This window comes from Nannospalax galili, unplaced genomic scaffold (genome assembly GCF_000622305.1).
Source record: "Nannospalax galili isolate Female #2095 unplaced genomic scaffold, S.galili_v1.0 scaffold507, whole genome shotgun sequence".
NCBI classification, from domain to species: domain Eukaryota; kingdom Metazoa; phylum Chordata; class Mammalia; order Rodentia; family Spalacidae; genus Nannospalax; species Nannospalax galili.
Window position 1 is genome coordinate 816,480 of NW_008356261.1, and position 18,584 is coordinate 835,063.

The following is an 18,584-nucleotide window of genomic DNA, read 5'->3' on the forward strand; positions in this document are numbered from 1 at the left end:
GCTGGGATTAAAGGCATGTGCCACTATGCCTGGCTGTTCAAAGTCTTTAATCATTGTTTTAATGTTTATACTGTACCATTTTAACAATCACCTTGTCTAATACTGCCGCACCTTACCCAACCATAAAAATCCCAAGAACTGCATAGTTGTATCTGGCCCTTGCACCTTGTATGGACTGAGTGCCCATCCTTAGTTCTTTTTAAAAGATTTTATTCAGGGCTGGAGAAATGGTTCAGCATTTAAGAACACTGGTTGTTCTTGCAGAAGACCCGGGTTCGAATCCCAGCACCCACATGGCAGCTAACTGTCCATAACTCCAGTTCCAGGGGATCCGATGGCCTCTTCTAACCTCCGAGGGCATTGCATGACATGGGTGCACTCACCTACATGTATGCAATACATGCATACACATAAAATAAAAATAATAAAATATTTTTAAAAGATTTTATCCAATTTTTAAATTTTTAATTAATTTTTCAAAACAGGGTCTCCCTGAAGCTCCATCTGACTTGGAACTGCTTTGTAAATGGGGCTGGCCTTGATCTCACAGAGCTCTGCCTGCCTCTGCCTCCTGGGTACTGGGATTAAAGGCATGTTCCACCACTCTGGTCTCATCTTTTTTAAAGATTATTTTATTATTTTTAATCATGTGTATGTGGATGTGTCTGCATGTATGTATGTGGATGTGAGTGCAGGTGTCTGAGGAGGCCAGAGGCACTGGATCCTCTCAAGTTACAAGTGGTTGTGACTTGGGTGCTGGGAACCAAATCTGGGTCCTCTGCAAGCGCAGTAGGTGCTCTTAACCACTGGGCCACTCTCCGACCTCCAGTCTCACTTCTTTAAGTGCTTGAACATCTTTCAGATGCTTTTCTGAATCTGTAAGAAGGTTAGCATTATATAACGAAACCTTTTCATAAGGGTAGGCAGACTCTCTGAAGGTCCCAATGTCCATTCTGAGAAAGAGTCAATCGGTCTCAGGAGTCAGTGCTAAGAGGGAAAACAACAATAAACCTAGACAAACCACAACAGAAACTACTAGCAAGGTGCAAATACAGCATGAAAAAAATCCTATTTTTTCTATCAACTGTTTCTTCAGTGTGTGGGTGAGTGGCATTACTTTATCTAGCTCTATGTAACACACAGTGTTCTCCATAAGCCATTCTGCATCCTCATTCTGGGGCACTGTGCAACTTTCTACGTCTGAGGAGTCTGGCAGGGTTAGCTATCACTGCTTTGCCTGGGGGAGAGAACAGGGTCCTGCTCTGGTCTGGGTTTAACAAGCTCTGAGTCAGCCACACTTGGCTACTGAAAGGACCCCAGGCTGTGCCAACAATCTCCAGAATATTCTGGGGAGATAACTGCCCATCCCTAGGACAAGCACAGTGCTTTCCACGGGTACTGCTCCATCTCCACATCTGTCCACTCCTGCCCTTCCACAGATGCTTCTGGATGCTGCCAGGAACCAAGGCACAGCTGACCCCAGCATCCACCCAAGTCCTGTACATAGAGGACCAGTAACTCCCTGATTCAATGTGCAGCCTGTGCTTGCCCTACAAGTAATTTTAGCTACTCTGTTTAAGAAAGTTGTTGGGGCAGTTACCACCCCACAGCATCATCTGCTTCTGCAGCAGTGGGCACAGTGGGACTCCCCAGCACTTCTTTGGTAAACTGCTGTTGAGGCTTTTTTTTTTTTTTTTTTTTTGTCTTTTTGAGACAGCGTCTCCCCCGTAGCCCCAGCTGTCCTGGAACTCACTATGTAGACCAGGCTGGCCTTGAACTCGTAGAGATCTGCCTGCCTCTGCCTCCCAGTGTGCTGGGACCACAGGCGTGTGCCACCTTGCCTGGCCTATTTCATTATTTGTATTTTTAACTGCATGTATGTAAGTGCACCACGTGCATGGAATGCTCTGCAGAAGCCAGAAGAGGGTTTTGGATTCCCTTGGATGGCTGTTAGTCACCATGTGGGTGATAGGACTGAAACCCAAGTCCTCTGGAAGAACAGCGAATATTCTTAACCACCGAGCCATCTCCCCAGCCCCTTATTTATTGTTTATTTATGTATTTACTTATTTATTGGTCTTTTGGAGACAGGGACTCTCCATTGCCACAGCCAGCTGAGAACTTACTATGTAGACCAGGCTGGCCTCAATCTCACAGAGACCCACCTTGCTTCTGCCTCCCCAAGTGCTAGGATCAAAGGCGTGCGCTACCATGCCCAGCTGAGGCTTCATTTTGAAACAAGCAAACAAATAAACAACTTCTGGAAGTTCACCAACACAGCATTTGGCTTCCTGTCAATTTTTTCCCCCTAAGAACTCCAGCTCAACACAGAGCTTGCTTTCCTGTGACTTGAACAGGCCCCATTACCCGCTTCTCTTTTGCACTGAACAAACCTGATTTCCATGCTAATCTAAGTCATTCAAATCCAACAGTGCCTCTCCTACCTGGTGAAGGTCCAGTCCTATCCTAGGGCTCAGCAAAGCCACCAAAGCCCCAAGCCAGTCCCAAGGTCCCTGCTGAATCAACTTATTTCTTAACTCTCCAAAGAACACAGTCCCTTCTGGCCTGATGAAATGGGCATTGACCCACCTCTCTCATGCTCCACTCCCTCAGGAATGCCCTTCCCCTGTTGTCCTCGTCTCCAGTATTCATGGGGACCTCAGCCAGCTATAGCTAAGTGTCCCTAATGGCTTGAATAATCCAGTCCATCAGGGCCTGATTTCCCTCAGATTGTCTCTGATTAAGCAGCCTCTGTCCTAAGGGATGGATAGAAATATTTCTGTTTCTCTTCTTCCGTGCCACTCAGACTGATCCAGCTCCACCTCCAAAATCCCAGTCTCAGGAGCCAGGCTGTGGAAAGCTCCTCCACTGCCTGTTTAAGTCTTCCCCGAGTCAAGCAGCTCAGATGCAGGGTATTCCTGATAATCGGTGTCCTGTACTGCGCCATAATTAAGGATCCCATCTGCGCATCAGGGTTAGACCTGAGGGCTGTCTTCTATCTCCTCAAACTTGCCCCACCCCCAACCACCACTGTCCAAGTCCCTGAGTTCTTTGTTTTTTAATCCCAGGAGGGGCTCTTTAGTGCAGATTTAATTTGTACTCTTTCCGTGATGTCACCCTCAGTCATAAGAAGCAGAGCCAACACTTACACACACACACACACACACACACACAATTTCCTACCCGTTGAGAGGCTAGTGTGGAGGACAGTGTGTCTTTTTCCTAATTCTGCCCTTACACTATCAAGTTGCTTCTGGGCAAACAGCTGAACCTCAGTTCCAAGTCTTATCACCCATAGTAAAGGCTACAGGACAGATACCAGAGCCGGTGACCCTGTCCTGTCCACAGTGTTTCAGGGATTGCAATATATTCTCTAGTCTATCAACAGTTTGGGGACCATTCCTGTACTTGTGTGGTGGACCCATTCATTAAGAAGCATGTCACCTCATATCAAGTAGAGGAAGAAGACTGCCCTCACACTGTGTCTCAGGCCAGCCTGGAATCCATTATATAGTACAGACTGGCCTCAAACTTGTGGCAATCCTCCTGTCTCAGCCTCCTAAAAGCTGGGGTTATAGGTGTGAGCCACCATACTTGGCTTATACGTGTGTTTTTCAGTTGTGGTTTTTTTTTTGTTTTTTTTTTGGTCTTTTTGAGACAGGGTCTCTCTGCAAGCCCCAGCTGTCCTGGAACTCACTATGTAGACCAGGCTGGCCTTGAACTCACAGAGATACGCCTGCCTCTGCCTCCCAAGTGCTGGGACTACAGGCGTGCGCCACCACGCCTGGTTCAGTTCAGTGTTTTATCACCTGCAACTGCTACCACAGCGAGGAGGCACGCCATCCCACCATACAATGGAGAAGGATGGCCACACCAGGGTTGGGCCACCCCCTCCCAGATGCTCCACCCTCAGATGGATTAGCTTCAGCTGCACGTCTAACCCTTCATGGCAGGAGCAACACAACTGATCCTCCTAGACCCATCTCTGATGCTGCTGTGCCCGGCTGGATAGCAAGTGTTGTGTGACTTTTTCTGAAGACAAAGTGATGTACAGTATTATCCCGAGCCACACAGCCACCATCTCCATCAGAGCAGATGGGCCTGTTAGCAAAAGACCATCCCAGCTGGGCTTGTTGATTGTAGGCATTCCCTCATAGAAGAAGGGGTGGGGAGGGTCATGGGACCCTCACCTGAATATCCAGCCACTCCTTCCAACTAGTATGCAATTCTCCCCTAACTGCACAAGCCTTAGGGTCTCAGGGAGGGGTTGATGAAGATTATAGAAACTGGGATCCATCTGTGCAGCCATGGGAAGCATCATCCATGCGGGGTACAGACTTTCCAGCACGGCTGCTTTGGGTCACTGCTTCTGTTCGTAACCTCTTACTGAGGCTCTGTAATTAAACCAAATAAAGTCATTGGTTACCAGCAAAATTGGATTTTGGTACATCCTTGGGACCTTAGGAGGTAGATGTTGCTTAGCACCCCCCAGGGCAAAAATTCTCTCTCTTGCCCGACATGAACAAATACCCACTCACCTCAAATAGGGCACTGACAACAGACCAAGGGAACTATCACATCAAAGTCCAGCTTGGTGAACAAATGAGTGTATTGGTCTTACAGGAGAATGGGTGAGGGATTATGTACAGGAGTGTGCGTGACTCAAACAGCTGCATCACCGACAGGCCCACCCCAGCAGTGATGGCGTCCTGAAAGCTGCACAGGTGAAGTTCTACCTGTATTAACCTTCGCCTGCTAGTATTCTAGCACCTCCAGAGACCAAGAGCTGCTGGGAGGGGAACAGGAGAGATCAATGGAGGTACACCCTCCCCTTATGGACGTTAACAGGACCCAATCTTGAGAGAGTCCTATGGAGATAATCATAGCTGCTCTAATTTCAAGATGGCAATGGCCATTTCGTGCTAGGAGAAGAGAGTTCTACAACAGTCTATCACCTGCTAGCCAGGAGAGTCGGGGATAACAATGATGGCTAAGCAGGTGCTTTGAGCTGAGTTTTCATTTGCTCATTTAAAATTCTGTGTGGTAGAATGCACGCTGGACAAAGTGGACAACTGCCCTGGAGCGCCTCTACCTCAGAAAGACAGTGAACAGCCACCCGAGCCCAGCAGCCTGTAGCCACCCCACAGGTGGCTGCACAGAAGGCCTGGGAAGGGACATTCAGCACATCCCGGCTGATGCTGTCAGCCAGGGCCATGCTGGAAATAAAGCTTAGATTTTGAGCACTCCATCACCCCAAATTTCCTCAGATCCTTGTTTTGAGGGGCCCCAGTGCCGTGGCCACTGGTAACCCATTTCCTAGTGTTAAGGAAATCTTTCCTGCTTTTCACCACAAGTTGTCTCTAGCTAGTACTGAAACAGGTGACTGAGGGGATCTAGGTGGGTGTGCATCTTTCCTGGATACTTCCCTTACTAGGCAGACAGTCTAAAGCCTAATTGTCTCACCTTTGACCAAAGCCCCTCAGACAAAAAATTTGTTTACCTGGCAGATGCTTTTGTGGTTCCTGTCCGACTATGAGCACTGTATGTTGCCTGACTGCTGCTGAGGCCTGGGAGGCCAGTCTGGGAACCTGGTTCTTCTCATGTAAGGTGCAGATTCAGTAGCCATACACCATACAAAGCGACAAGAACAAAAACTTCCCAATAGATCCTGGGCAGGTGGAGGTGCTGTAACAGGCACTTAGAAACTTTTTCTAAAAAGCACTGACTTCTTACTTGGATCCACGAAGTAATTAAACCCAGGATGAAAGCCTGGCACCTCTGCCTTCAGTGTGTGTCTGGTTCCTCTACTTTCGGTCAGACTCCTGTTTTACTCAGTACAGGTATGTGAATCACTTATGGAGAGAGTGTCTGCTTACCCAACCCATCCCATCCTCCTTCAGGGCTGAAGACATTCCTAAACCTGAAGTCATCATAGCTTTGAAAGGCAGACCACCACCCTAGTAAGGTTATTTATCTATGATGTTGAGGCTGTGTCCTGGAAGTAACTATCTTGTGCTTTTGCTCCTCAAAAGCAGTGGAGATAACCTCTTAGACTACCAGAATTGAGACCAGTGAGCAACCAGACCACATGCAGACCAGGACTGCGTCCTGATGCATGCCTCTTGCCCTTCGTTGCCATGCCTCCTCTACTTAAACCTAATTTCACGACAGTATCCTGAAGCTGAACTTGAGGTCAATGAACCCCTGTTTCTCTTTCCACTGGATGAAATCTCACCTCTCAGCTTTTTATCATTGTCTCTTTAACTGGCATTTCAAACAGGTGACTCAGACCAGCCTGTTGGGGCTGCTGCGGCCAAGGTTCTAGCCTTGTGGTTACAGCACAGAGTCATCAGCAGTATTCACAGGGAATCTGACTAAGATGCTCTAAGCTCACGGCCATTGCCTGGAAGGCTATCCAGATGAAGCAATAGGTACCCAGCCTGCCAGTGACCCCATATATCTAGCCAGTCAGTCCCCAGAGATGGCCTCTAGGGCAACTGGTGTCACCATGGAAAAGTCTATCTTCCAGTCAACTTGAAACTGATGAAGTGAGCTGAAGCCAAGTATGGTGAGGAGTACCTGTAAATGCAGCACTTGGGATCAGGAGTTCAAGGCCAGACTGATATATGAGACCCTGTCTCTCAACCCTTCTCCGAAACAACAAAACCCAAATTAAAAAAAAAAAAAAAAAGCTGAGAAAAATAAATGGTACAGCAAATACTGGGAGAAAATCTCTACAAAATAAACATCTGAGGAAAATCTTAATCCAGTATATGCGCAATATGAGAAGTCAGTAATAGTACAAAGAGACACTACTGACTTGCAAGAGACAGCCCCCAATCCCAACCTGCTACTTATTTGGGACAGATTCGAAATCAAGGGTCAGGGAGGGCAAGGAGGGGACGCACCTCTCCGGGTCCCACTGCGAGGAGGGGGTTGCGCCCGAGGTCTCCAGGCCCCGAGGAAGCTACCCAGCAGCGGACACTCGGATGGAGACAAGGGCGCACTCCTAGGTGCCCGCTTCGGTGGGTGCGCAGGACGTCGGGCTGCAGAGTCCCACCCAGCCGCAGGCCGAGGGGCGCAGGCAGGGGTCTGCAGCCCAGTCTCGGCGTCGCGGCCGAGCTCTAAGGGGGCGACTGTCCCTCACTGTAGCCATCCAGGAAGCAGGGGGTGGCTGCCGCGAGGCTCCCGGCATAGGGGCGGGGCCTCGGTGGGCCTCAGCTATGGGCGGGACGACGCGGGCCGGACCTCGCGTCTGGGGGCGGGGCACTGCGTGTGAGGGCGTGGTCTCGCCTATCCTTGCTCCGATTGGTAGAGGCGCGCGGGGTATTGTGGGTCGCCGCACTCTTGTTGCCGCCGCGCCTGCTCGCGACTCGCCATGTCGGGGTCTCCGGTTAAGCGTCAGAGAATGGAGTCCTCCCTGGACCAGCTCAAGCAGTTCACTACCGTGGTGGCCGACACGGGTGACTTCCACGGTGAGGGGACTCGGAACTGGCGACCACGCGGCGCATGCGCCCTCCGCGACCTGCGCGCCCCCAGTTCGGGGACGCGGAGTGCTGTGGGTGCCCGGGGCGGAGCCTCGCGAGTGCCGGGGCCAGTGCGGGGCCAGCGGGTCAGCCGCACTCTCAGCACCCCTCCCGGGCCTCCGGGCTCCCGGCCACCCCGGGACCTCCTTGCGCACGTTTTAAGGGGAGCCCTTCCGAGCCCAGGCGTCCAGCCAGTTTAGGGGCGGGTGCAGTCTGCAGGGCGGGATAGGGGCTTGGGCACCACCTGCTGTTGCAGCCTGTTGCACTGGCCTTCCAGGGTGGCATCTGGTGAGTGTGGCCAGTGCCAAGTTGGTCTGGAGTCCGACCAGATGCACACACTGAAGCAAAGGGTTGTCCTGTTGTTAGAACGCAAATTTTCTTTTTTTTAATTAAATTTTTTTTTTCATTTTTATCTTATGTGTGTGCGCGTATTGCCTGCGTGTAGGTAAGTGCACCCGTGTCGTGCAGTGCCCGCGGAGGACAAAAGAGGCTGTCAGATCCCCTGGAACTGGGGTTATGGACAGCTGTTAACTGCCATGTGGGGTGCTGGGATTCGAACCCCGATCTTTTGCCAGAATAGTCAGTGTTCTTAACCGCTGAGCTATCTCTCCAGCCCCAGGTTTTATTTGCTTTTGAGACACTGTCTCACCACGTAGCCCAGGCTGACCTTGAACTCATGGTAATCTTCCTGCCTTAGCCACTAAGTGCTGTATTATGCCATGCCACCACGCCCAGCACCAGAACTCAGACTTTCCTGGTCTTCAGAGCGTTGAAAGACCGAAGTGGAAAGGCTTGCGTGGTTAGTCTGGTTCTCAGTCTTGTAGGTGAGCCGATTCACATTTGCTGCGAGACTGGGACTTTGAGGAAATACGCGGTCTGCCCGGCACAAAAGTACCTTCCCTTTTTTTGCTTTCTCACGGTGACTTGAGAAACAGGCTTAAATTCCTCCTGACTGAGTAAGCGTATTGTTTATCTCGCGGAGCCTCAGAGTGATTAGGCATATTTGGGTTGCTTAAATATAAAGGAAGGGGACTCACCTTGGGTGTAGTAGCAAACCTGTCCATTTGCTTGGTCAGAGAACTAACAGAGATTGAGCTAGGAGCCTTGGGGCATCCTCCCATTCAGTTATGTGTATGCTTGCGTCTATGTGCATCATGTACCTAGAAGTGTCCTCAGAGGTTGGAGGGCATTGGATCCCCTAGAACTGGAGTTGCAAGTGGTTGTGAGCCACCTGATGTGGGTGTTGGGAACCGAGTCTGAATCTTCTGTAAGAGCTCTTAACTGATGAGCTCTCTCCAGCCCCCTGAGGTCCTTCTTACCTGTGGTGTAGTACAGACCTTACCAGATTACATAGACTGCCAGAGAATTGGCTACACTTGTTTCTGACCCTGTTTTCCTCCCTGAGTAGTGCTGAGAATAGTTTATAGAGAGAGGTGGTGTGGAAGGGAGCCTTGTCTGTACCAGTTTTTACTGGCTGTCCAGAAGGAGAGCACAACCTGTTGTCACAGCTTCTGACAGTGCAGGGCCACTCTGGATTTTCCTAAGGACACAAGAGGAGGAACTTGAGGAAGTATCTGTTTTGTTTGTTTTGTTTTTGTTTTTTGTTTTTTCGAGTCAGGATTTCCTTGTAGTCCCAGCTGGCCTCAAAGTCACAGAGATCTTCCTGCCTCTGCCTCCCTTGTGCTGTGATTAAAAGTGTGTGTCACCATGCCTGGCTAGTATCACTATTTTTAGAAGTCTCCCAAGTTCTGATTTTTTTTTTTTTTTTTTTTTTTTTTTTTTTAATGACTGTTGGCAGGGGGGGGGGGCGCACACCTTTAATCCTAGCACTCAGGAAGCAGAGGCATGTAGGTCTCTGAGTTCAAAGCCAGCCTACATAGTGAGACCCTGTCTCAAATAAAAGGGGGGCGGGGAGCAGTGCAAGTGCAGCTTCTGAGTCCTCTTTCTCTCTGAATCCCATTTTTTTGAGTCAGTGTCTCATGTTGTCCAGGTTGGCCATGAACTTGTAGTCAAAGGTGGCCTTGAAATCCCTCCTGATCGCCCTGTCGCTGCCTCCTGAGTGCTAGGATTACAAGCCTTGTGCCACCATGCCCAGCCAAGTACTATTTAAAAAATATTTTATTTTCATTTTATGTGTATAATTTTAATGCCTGCATGTAGGTGTCATGCAGTGCCCTCGGAAGTCAGAAAGGGGCATCGGATCCCCTGGAGCTGGAATTACAGACGGTTGTTAGCTGCCATGTAGGTTCTGGGAGTCAAACCCAGGTCCTCTGCAAGAGCAGTTAATGCTCTTAACTGCTGAACCATCTTTCCAGCCCCAAGTACTAAGTTTTAAAAATGAATATTGACAACTTTATTTAAAAGTACATTCATTGATAGTATAGATAATATAAGTTAAGTCATTATAAATAGTACAACAGATTTGAGGTGTGTATTTTGTGGTATTTTCTTAACCCCTGGGGGCCATAAGCTCCTGAAAATGGAATTAAAGTTCTGATGCTGAATCTAAATCTCTTTGGACCCTGAAGCCCTTGTGTGTGTGTTAGTGTTGGGGATACAGCCCGGGGAAGATAGAGCACTCAATAAGGGTTCTACCACGGGGCTGTTTTGGTTTTTTGAGACAGGGTTTCACTATGTAAGTCTTGCTGGCCTGGAACTCAGAGATCTGCCTGTCTCTGCCTCGCAAGTGCTGGATTAAAGACAAGTACCACCATGCCTGGCTGGCTTTGTAGTTTTATACAATGAAGGGGATTCTGCAACACCTGAGACAGCACCACTCCAGAGCACATTTTTCCTAACTTGTTATTTTGAAATAGCTACAGACTTAGAGTTGTTGCAAAAGTAACCCATGAATCCTTCACCCAGTTTCCTTAGTGATGTCCAAATCAAGAAACAGACTCTAGCATGAGCTGTGATCTCCAAACAGTGCAGTGGAGTTCCCGCCTGCTCTGGTTATCTCTGCAGCAGTTTCGTAACACTGAAGGCTCATCTTAGCACCATGGCAGTCAGACACAGAGCTGTCTTGTTCTTGTCCTCAAAAAGATACTTTAAGGGGCTAGAGAGATGACTCAGTGGTTAAGAGCACTGTCAGCTCTTGCAGGAGACCTGGGTTCAATTCCCAGCCCCCACATGGCGGCTGACAGTCGTCCATAACTCCAGTTCCAGGGGGATCCAACACCGCCTTCTGACCTCCGAGGGCATTGCAGGACATGAATGCACTTAAATGCAGGCAATACATTATATACACAAAATAAAAATAATAAAAGTTTAAAAAGAAAAGCTGGGTGTAGTAATTCCAGCACTGGGGAGACCAAGGCAGGAGGATTGCAGGTTTGAGGCCAACTGGAGCTACATAAGATCTGGCTATGTAGCTCGGAGTCGGGAGCCAAGCCAACAGGTGCCCTCCAGGCTCTACAGGTGGACATCCGTGACTGTGTGCCTGATCTGCTCATGTCCATTCACTTGGGTAGCTGAGCTGATGGGGTCCAGGTCAGGTCTTTTTGGCCTCTCTAAATGTGTCTAGAGTTGAAGCTGGTGGCAGTGTCCAGGCATCTGTCAGTGATCTAGGCTCCTAGTGGATATTGAGCAGTAGAAATTTGTGGCTTCCGGAACCAGCATGTTTCAGTCCCTAGACACTAAAAATCGGCTTTTCTGGAGGAGCAGTTGCTCTGGGGCACCTAGTCTTGTTTGATTTTGTTGTTACTGTTGTTTTTCTTTGGGGACAGGGTCTCACTATGTAGGCCTGGATGGCCTCCAACTCTTCGGATTTTTGAGACAGTGTACTGCTCTATAACTCAGGCTGGCCTTGAACTCAGTCATCTTGCCCCAGCCTCCAGAATGCCAGGCTTGTAGGCTGTGCCACTGTGCCCAGCTCGGGTGCCTAGGGTTGAACAACCACCTTGTGTCAGCCTCTTGGAGCTGCTGTGAGTCATGTCACTGTGTTCTGCGTGGGATTGTCACAGGGCATGCCTCCATCTCAGGTGGACTCAGGCGCTCTGCTTACATTCCTGCTGTGTCAGGTTAAGAATGATGTAAGGGAGGAGTGGTTTCATTTCTTTTTGGGTTGTTTTTTTTGTTTTGTTTTGTTTTTTGTCTTTTTGAAACAGGGTCTCCCTGTAGCCCCAGCTGACCTGAAACTCACTATGTAGACCAGGCTGGCCTCGAACTTACAGAGATCCGCCTGCCTCTGCCTCCCAAGTGCTGGGACTGCAGGTGTGCGCCACCACGCCCTGCTTGTTTTTGTTTTTTGGGTTTTTTTTGGTCTTTTTTTTTTTTTTTTTTTGAGACAGGGTCTCCCTATAAGCCCCAGCTGTCCTGGAAGTCACTATGTAGACCAGGCTGGCCTTGAACTCACAGAGATCTGCCTGCCTCTGCCTCCCAAGTGCAGGGACTACAGGCGTGCGCCACCACGCCCGGCTTTGTTTTTGTGTTTTTTAAGACTGGATCTCCCTGTAGCCCCAGCTGGCCTGGAACTCACTGTAGACCAGGCTAGCCTTGAACTAACAGACGTCCACCTGGTTCTGCCTCCCAAGTGCTGAGATTAAAGGCATGTGCCACCACACTTGGCTGGAGTGGTTTCTTTTGACCCATAGTTTCAGTCGGTTTTGGTGGGGAGGTCACAGTGAGGCAGAGAACGCCTCTGGCTATGGGCCATACTGTCCATACTGTCCATACTCAGGACTCCCCATAATTAATTCTCTCTGAACTAGCTTCTCAGTCCTGCCCAGCTGACAATCAAAATTAACTATCCCACCTACTTTTGAAACTTATTTCCCTAGCCATTGATGAATACAAGCCCCAGGATGCCACCACCAACCCGTCTCTGATCCTGGCTGCAGCACAGATGCCTGCTTACCAAGAACTGGTGGAGGAGGCCATTGCCTATGGCAAGAAGCTGGGCGGGTGAGTGCCTGGAGCCCTGCAGGTCATGCTGGGTCCATCCTCTAGCTGGCCATGCTCCCAGCTGGCTAGTGCAGTTTTGTTCATTGACATGATTTGTGTGGAGTAAAGCACTCCCATTGTGAATATATGACTCAGCCTCACAAGTGTGAGTACACAGCTGTGATAAGAGCGTTCATGGCCCTACTCTAGGGTCCTGCCTCTGTGGTAGCTCCTCGCTCTTGCAGCCATGCCAGGCGAATTCTAAGTAAATTGTGCATTGGCACAGCCACCATCAGATCCACTGTTAGAACACATCACTTTCCAAAATGTTCTTTCTTTATTATTTCTTATGTGTATGAGTGTATTGCCTGCATGTATGTAAGTGCTGTGCAGTGCCTTTGGAGGTCAGAAGAGGGCATCGAATTTCCTTGGACCTGGAGTTATAGATGGTTGTTAGCTGCCATGGGGGTGCTGGAAATCGAATTCAGGTCCTCTGCAAAAGCAGCCAATGCTCTTAACTGCTGAGCCATCTCTCCAGCCCCCCAGAATGTTCTTGAGTTTTAAAAAAATTGAGTGTGTGTGTGTGTGTGTGTGTGTGTGTGTGTGTGTGTGTTGGGAACTGAACTTGGGTCATCTGCAAAAACAGCAAGTGCTTTTAACTGCTAAGTCAACTCTCCAGCCCCTTTCTTGAAATTTTTTTTTAATTAAATTTTGTGTGCGTGTATGTGTGTACATGTGTGTGTGTGTGTGTGTGTACACACCGCAGCACGTGCATAGAATTCAGAGGACAACATTTTTGGGAGTCAGTTCTCCCAACTTGTGGAGCCTGGGAATCAAACTCAGGTTGTCAGACTCCATTACCCACTGAGCCATCTCACTGGCCTCCTTTTTTAATCTTTTTTCTTTTTTGGTCTTTTATGTACATGTGAAGGGGGAATTGTACACATGAGTGCAGGTGCCCCTGGAGACCAGAAGAGGGCATCAGATCCCCTGGAACTAGAGTTACAGGTGTACCATGTACAGTTACCATGTATATATGTGCACCATGTGTGTGCATCTAACTGCCATGTGGGTGCTGGGAACCTAATCCAGGTCCTCTACAAGAGCAGCCAGTGCTCTTACCTTCTGAGCCATCTCTCCACTCCCATTTCTTGATTTTTAGTTTTATGTGTATGGGTGTTTTGCCTGTATGTAAGTGTACCATATGTGTGTAGTACCTGTGGCTCCCCTAGAACTGGTATGGTTGTGATCTTCCATATGGGTGCTGGGAACCGAACCTAAGTCCTCTGCAAGAACAGCCAGTGTTCTTAACCACCAAAGCATCTCTCTAGCCCCTCCCTGCCCTTCTCCCTTTGTAGACCAGAGGTCTACCTGCCTCTACCTCCTGAGTGCTGGGATTGAAGGTGTGAGCCACCTTACCTAGCTTGTTTTGTTTGTTTCATTTTTGAGTTTCATGTTGCCCAAACCACCCTTGAACTCATAGTTGAGGGTGACGTCACCTTCACCTCCCGGTCACCTTGCTTCCACCTCCTCTTCTTTGTCCTCAGGTCTCCAAATCCTGTTTGAAACAGTCTCACTATGTAGCCCAGGCTAGCCTTGAACTTGCAGTCTGCTGCAGCCTGCCAAGTGCTAGGATTGCAGGCAGTGCCACCATGCTGGCCTCCCTAGTCCTTCTTGTTCCTATAGTTTTACCTCTTCCAGATTATCACATAGGCCATAAGTGTAAACTACTTTTATATAGTGATTATTCATACTTAGGGGTACAGTGTGACAATTTGATACATGTGTATAATGTGTTTGATCAAATCAGAATGATGGGCCTCTTGCCATCCTTCAGTGCATATCATTTCTTGGGGCTGCATAAAAATGTAATTTTAAGCACATGCCAAAAGATAAAGAGTTCAGTCTGAGATGAGAAAGTTCTGAAGACGGCGGTGCTGTGAGTCCCAGTACCTTGAATGTGCTGAGGATGTATGGTTTTGTGGTGTGGCTGTTTTTCCTAAAACTGGTTGCTTGGGGTTTTCCTAACTTCTCCTTCCTTGCCCAGGCTGACCTCAGATTTGGAGCTCTCCGGCTTCCACCTTCCTGGTGCAGGGTTTCTGGCATGTGCTGTCGTGCCTGACCAAAGCAGTACTGTAGAGAGCGAAAGGGATGGAAGGGAAGAAATCTGGCCAGGGGTCAGAGTGTGTGTTGTAGGCTCCCACAAAGCACTAGAAACTTCTAACCCAACTTTTTTCCTCTGAATTTCAGGCCACAAGAGGAACAAATTAAAAATGCTATTGATAAACTTTTTGTGCTGTTTGGGGCAGAAATACTAAAGAAGATTCCAGGTCGTGTTTCTACAGAAGTAGATGCGAGGTTGGTAGGGTAGGGTGGGGTGGGGAGGCAGCAGGTCCCCTAGTAGCATTGGTGGCTCAGCAGGTAGTTTGCCCCTGAGAGGCCCCACAGTCATGGTTTAAAGATTTATGTGTATGAGTGTTGGCCTACTTGTATATATGTGCACCATGTGTGTGCCTGGTGCTTGTGGAGGCCAGAAATGGGCATCTTATGCCCTGAACTAGAGCTATAGATGGTTGTAAGCTACGATGTGGGTGCTGGGAACCAAACACAGATCCCCTGCAAGTGACTTTTAAAAGCTGAGCCATCTCTTGAACCCCAAGACAGTGTCTCTTGTAGCTGAGGCTGACCTTGAACTGCTGGTTCTCCTGCCTCAGCCTCCCAAGTGCTGGTTACAAGGTTAGGGTACTAGGCCTGTTTCTAAGATTGGGCCTCAAGTTTAAGTCCAGAGGAGGGGTGGGAAGGGTTTGCCCAAAGAACACTCAGCTAGAGGCATCCCACTCCTGACATACTCCCTTGGTTTATACCCTACGTGATCTGAGGGCCTGGGGTCCCCTTGCTTTTACAGGCTTTCCTTTGATAAGGATGCTATGGTGGCCCGAGCCAGGCGTCTCATCGAACTTTACAAAGAAGCTGGGATCAGCAAGGACAGAATCCTCATCAAGCTCTCCTCAACCTGGGAGGGAATTCAGGCTGGAAAGTAAGTTAGTCTCCTGCAATGGAGGGAGCTGCTCCTGCCTCTGTCTGAGGCAGGCCCCTGGGGTGCTGGAGTTGGGGTTTTTGAGTCACACCTGTGCTCTTCTCTAGGTCAGCTCAGACAGTGTGTCTTCACACCAGGCAGTTGGGAAGGAATGCTTCTTAGCACCTGCAGGTTTTGTCTTTCAGTCTGCAGGGACAGTGAGGCCTCAGTTTACATAGTTTTTAAAGAAACTAATTGTCATGCAAATCATATGCTCTGGGTGGAAGAGAATGCAAAATGCAAAAACAGAGTAAAACTCTGGTGATGCCTAGCCCTGAGTAGCCAGTCCTGGCCGTGCTGGTTCCAGTGACTGGGGAGTGGGAGACATTCACTTCTGCTCTGCCCATGTTGCTCTCCCCCACTGTACCCTTGCCCTACCTGGAACTGCTGTTTCCCTTCTCTCTGGAGTCGCCTGTTCTGGATGCCTCACAGTAGCAGAAGCAGACCCATGGCGGCTCTTCAGTATGGCGTCTCTCATTCAACACAGTCCTGAGTTCATTAAGTTCTAGTGTGTATCTGTGCTTTGTCTTCTGGCTAGACAGTACACCGCTGGTGAGTAGACCATGTCCTTGCATTCATCTGGTTGGGGACATGGTCTGTTGCCACTTTGGGGCTGTTGAGAGTAATGCTGTCAACATAAGCGTATGTGTTTTGTGGTAGACATGTTTTCCTTCTCGTGAGCAGGTGCAGAGAGGGTGGGTTGCTGGGTCACAGTCACTGAAAGAGAGTCTCCCCTTTGGCTGAGCACAGTATGAACTGCACTTGTGGTTGAGGCACCTCTGAGGCTGGGCTCTGGGGAGAGAACTTGTGGCTAAAGCAGCCTAAACAGAAGCTTGGCTGTCCTAGCCCTTACCCTGGCCACGTGATAAGAGTGCTACCTGGGGGTGTGTATTGGGCAAGGGCCCAATGTGCCAAGGTTTTTCTCAGGAGAGGCTCTAGACTTGCTGCAGGATTGCACCAGGAAGGGCTAAGTCCTAGCTGCTATTAGTGGTGACAGGCTGACTCTAGCCTGAACATAGAGCCCCTGGGAGCTGATGAGGCGCCCTTGTTCCAGTGCTGGAGCAGGCATGTGGGCACTTAGGACCTCTGTTGCCTTTGCCTGATTTTGTAGCGTGGATGTGATGAAGGAAACCCTGGTCACCCTTTGTCCAGATCCAGCTCTGCTGAGCCAACGGAAGCCCTGTCCCCACCCCTGCTGTTCATGTGGGAGCTCAGCCTGAGGCCACACTCAGCTGTGCCCTGCCTGTCCTGTCTGCAGGGAGCTAGAGGAGCAGCACGGCATCCACTGCAACATGACGCTGCTCTTCTCCTTCGCCCAGGCAGTGGCCTGCGCTGAGGCAGGCGTGACGCTCATCTCCCCCTTTGTGGGACGTATTCTTGACTGGCATGTAGCAAACACGGATAAGAAATCCTACGAGCCCCAGGAGGACCCTGGTGAGCTGCCCTTTAAGTTCTTGGGGCAGGGGAACTGCTGCGTTGACAGGCAGTGTGAGGTACCCTGTGTACCGCCAGAACAAGGCTGAGGCACAGGTCAGGGTGGGGTCAGACAGCGGCTCAGGGCAGCTCCAGGGCCATCCTGGAACATGCCTAGGTCTCCTCCAGGGGTAAAGAGTGTCACCAAAATCTACAACTACTACAAGAAGTTTGACTATAAGACCATTGTCATGGGTGCCTCCTTCCGCAACACGGGTGAGATTAAAGCTCTGGCAGGCTGTGACTTCCTCACCATCTCACCGAAGCTCCTGGGGGAGCTGCTCAAAGACAACACCAAGTTGACACCTGTGCTCTCCATCAAGGCAGGTAAGACCGAGGGGCACAGCTAGGACCGCTGTGTGGGTGGGAGCTGAGGCCTGGCCGAGCCTGAGAGCAGCTGAGAGTCCAAGGGTCAGGCAGGCATGGAGGGTTGTGGTGTCCCCCAGCCCAGGCCAGTGACTTGGAGAAGATACATCTGGATGAGAAGGCCTTCCGTTGGCTGCACAACGAGGACCAGATGGCCGTGGAAAAGCTCTCTGATGGAATCCGCAAGTTTGCTGCTGATGCCATAAAGTTAGAGCGGATGCTGACGGTGAGTTCCTGTGTGAGCAGCCTTGGGCCTGAGCATCATTAAAGTTGAGGCAGAGTTGAAACATTGTGGGAGCCAAGCACAGTGGCACATTATAATGTCAGCACTTGGAAGGGTAGGGCAGGAGAATCACAAATTCAAGACTAGTCTGGGCTACACAGTGAGACCCTGTCTAAAACTACACAAGGGGCTGGCAGAATAGCCCAGCAGGCAAAGCTGGTTGCCACCAAAGCTGATGACCTGAGTTCACCTTGCTGGGACCCGTGTGGTAGGAGGGAACCAACTTCTACAGGTTATCCTTTGGCCTCTACACATGTGCCATGGCACATGCGTATGCATGCACACACATACACAAACTTTTGGAAGAATGAATGAAAAATAGAGCTGGAGAGATGACTCAGCACTTAGGAACTCTGGCTGCCCTTGTAGAGGATTGTAGTTCCAACACCTACATGGTGGGTAACAACCGACCATAACTCCAGTTCTAGGGGATCTGACAGCCTCTTCTGACCTCTGTGGGCATTTCACAACACACAAACTTGCAGGCAATACACACATAAAATATAGTCAATTTTTTTAATGAGAAATGTTTCTGTGGGGACCCTAGGTCCAGTCACCTCTCATTCAGGAGTCTGCCGAGGCCATGCTGGGTCTTGGCTGGGGCCCTCCAGGCACTGCAGCCCTGGCAGGGTGCAGGGCTGGCATGACTCGGGCTCTGCTCCTTTCTAGGAACGAATGTTCAGCGCAGAGAATGGGAAGTAGTGCAACGCCTGAGCTAGACTCCAGGACCTGCACTGCCTTTGATCTGGGGCCTAACTGCATATGGCTTGTGATGGATCTTATGTTTTTTAGCAGTTGGAGCAGGGATGGATCACAGGTTTCTGATTTTATGTCATTTTCCCTGATTACGTGAAATTTTGCCTAATTCATTAAAGCAGTTGCTTTTCCTATGTTTCATTTTGCCATCTCCATCCCTATCCACCTAAGCACCTACTCTCCCCGTGTAGCCTGGGACTAGGAGATGAACTCCAGGCCATTA

General features: G+C 49.6%; 1 protein-coding gene and 1 long non-coding RNA gene across 2 annotated transcripts; one reads left to right on the plus strand and one right to left on the minus strand.

Annotated features, from left to right (window-relative positions):
• Positions 1-713: 713 nt before the first annotated feature.
• Positions 714-7,196, minus strand: LOC115067835. Its single transcript, XR_003847203.1, has 3 exons — positions 6,909-7,196; positions 4,191-4,394; positions 714-876 (listed from the first exon to the last, which is right to left on the minus strand). It is a non-coding gene; the product is annotated as an uncharacterized LOC115067835 (long non-coding RNA).
• A 121-nt stretch (positions 7,197-7,317) lies between these two features.
• Positions 7,318-18,500, plus strand: Taldo1 (transaldolase 1). Its single transcript, XM_008854403.3, has 8 exons — positions 7,318-7,475; positions 12,305-12,428; positions 14,658-14,765; positions 15,313-15,444; positions 16,742-16,917; positions 17,086-17,283; positions 17,403-17,548; positions 18,275-18,500. Exons 1-8 carry the CDS (start codon positions 7,379-7,381, stop codon positions 18,305-18,307), a joined length of 1,014 nt encoding a protein of 337 aa, XP_008852625.1. The 5' UTR covers positions 7,318-7,378; the 3' UTR covers positions 18,308-18,500.
• Positions 18,501-18,584: the final 84 nt, after the last annotated feature.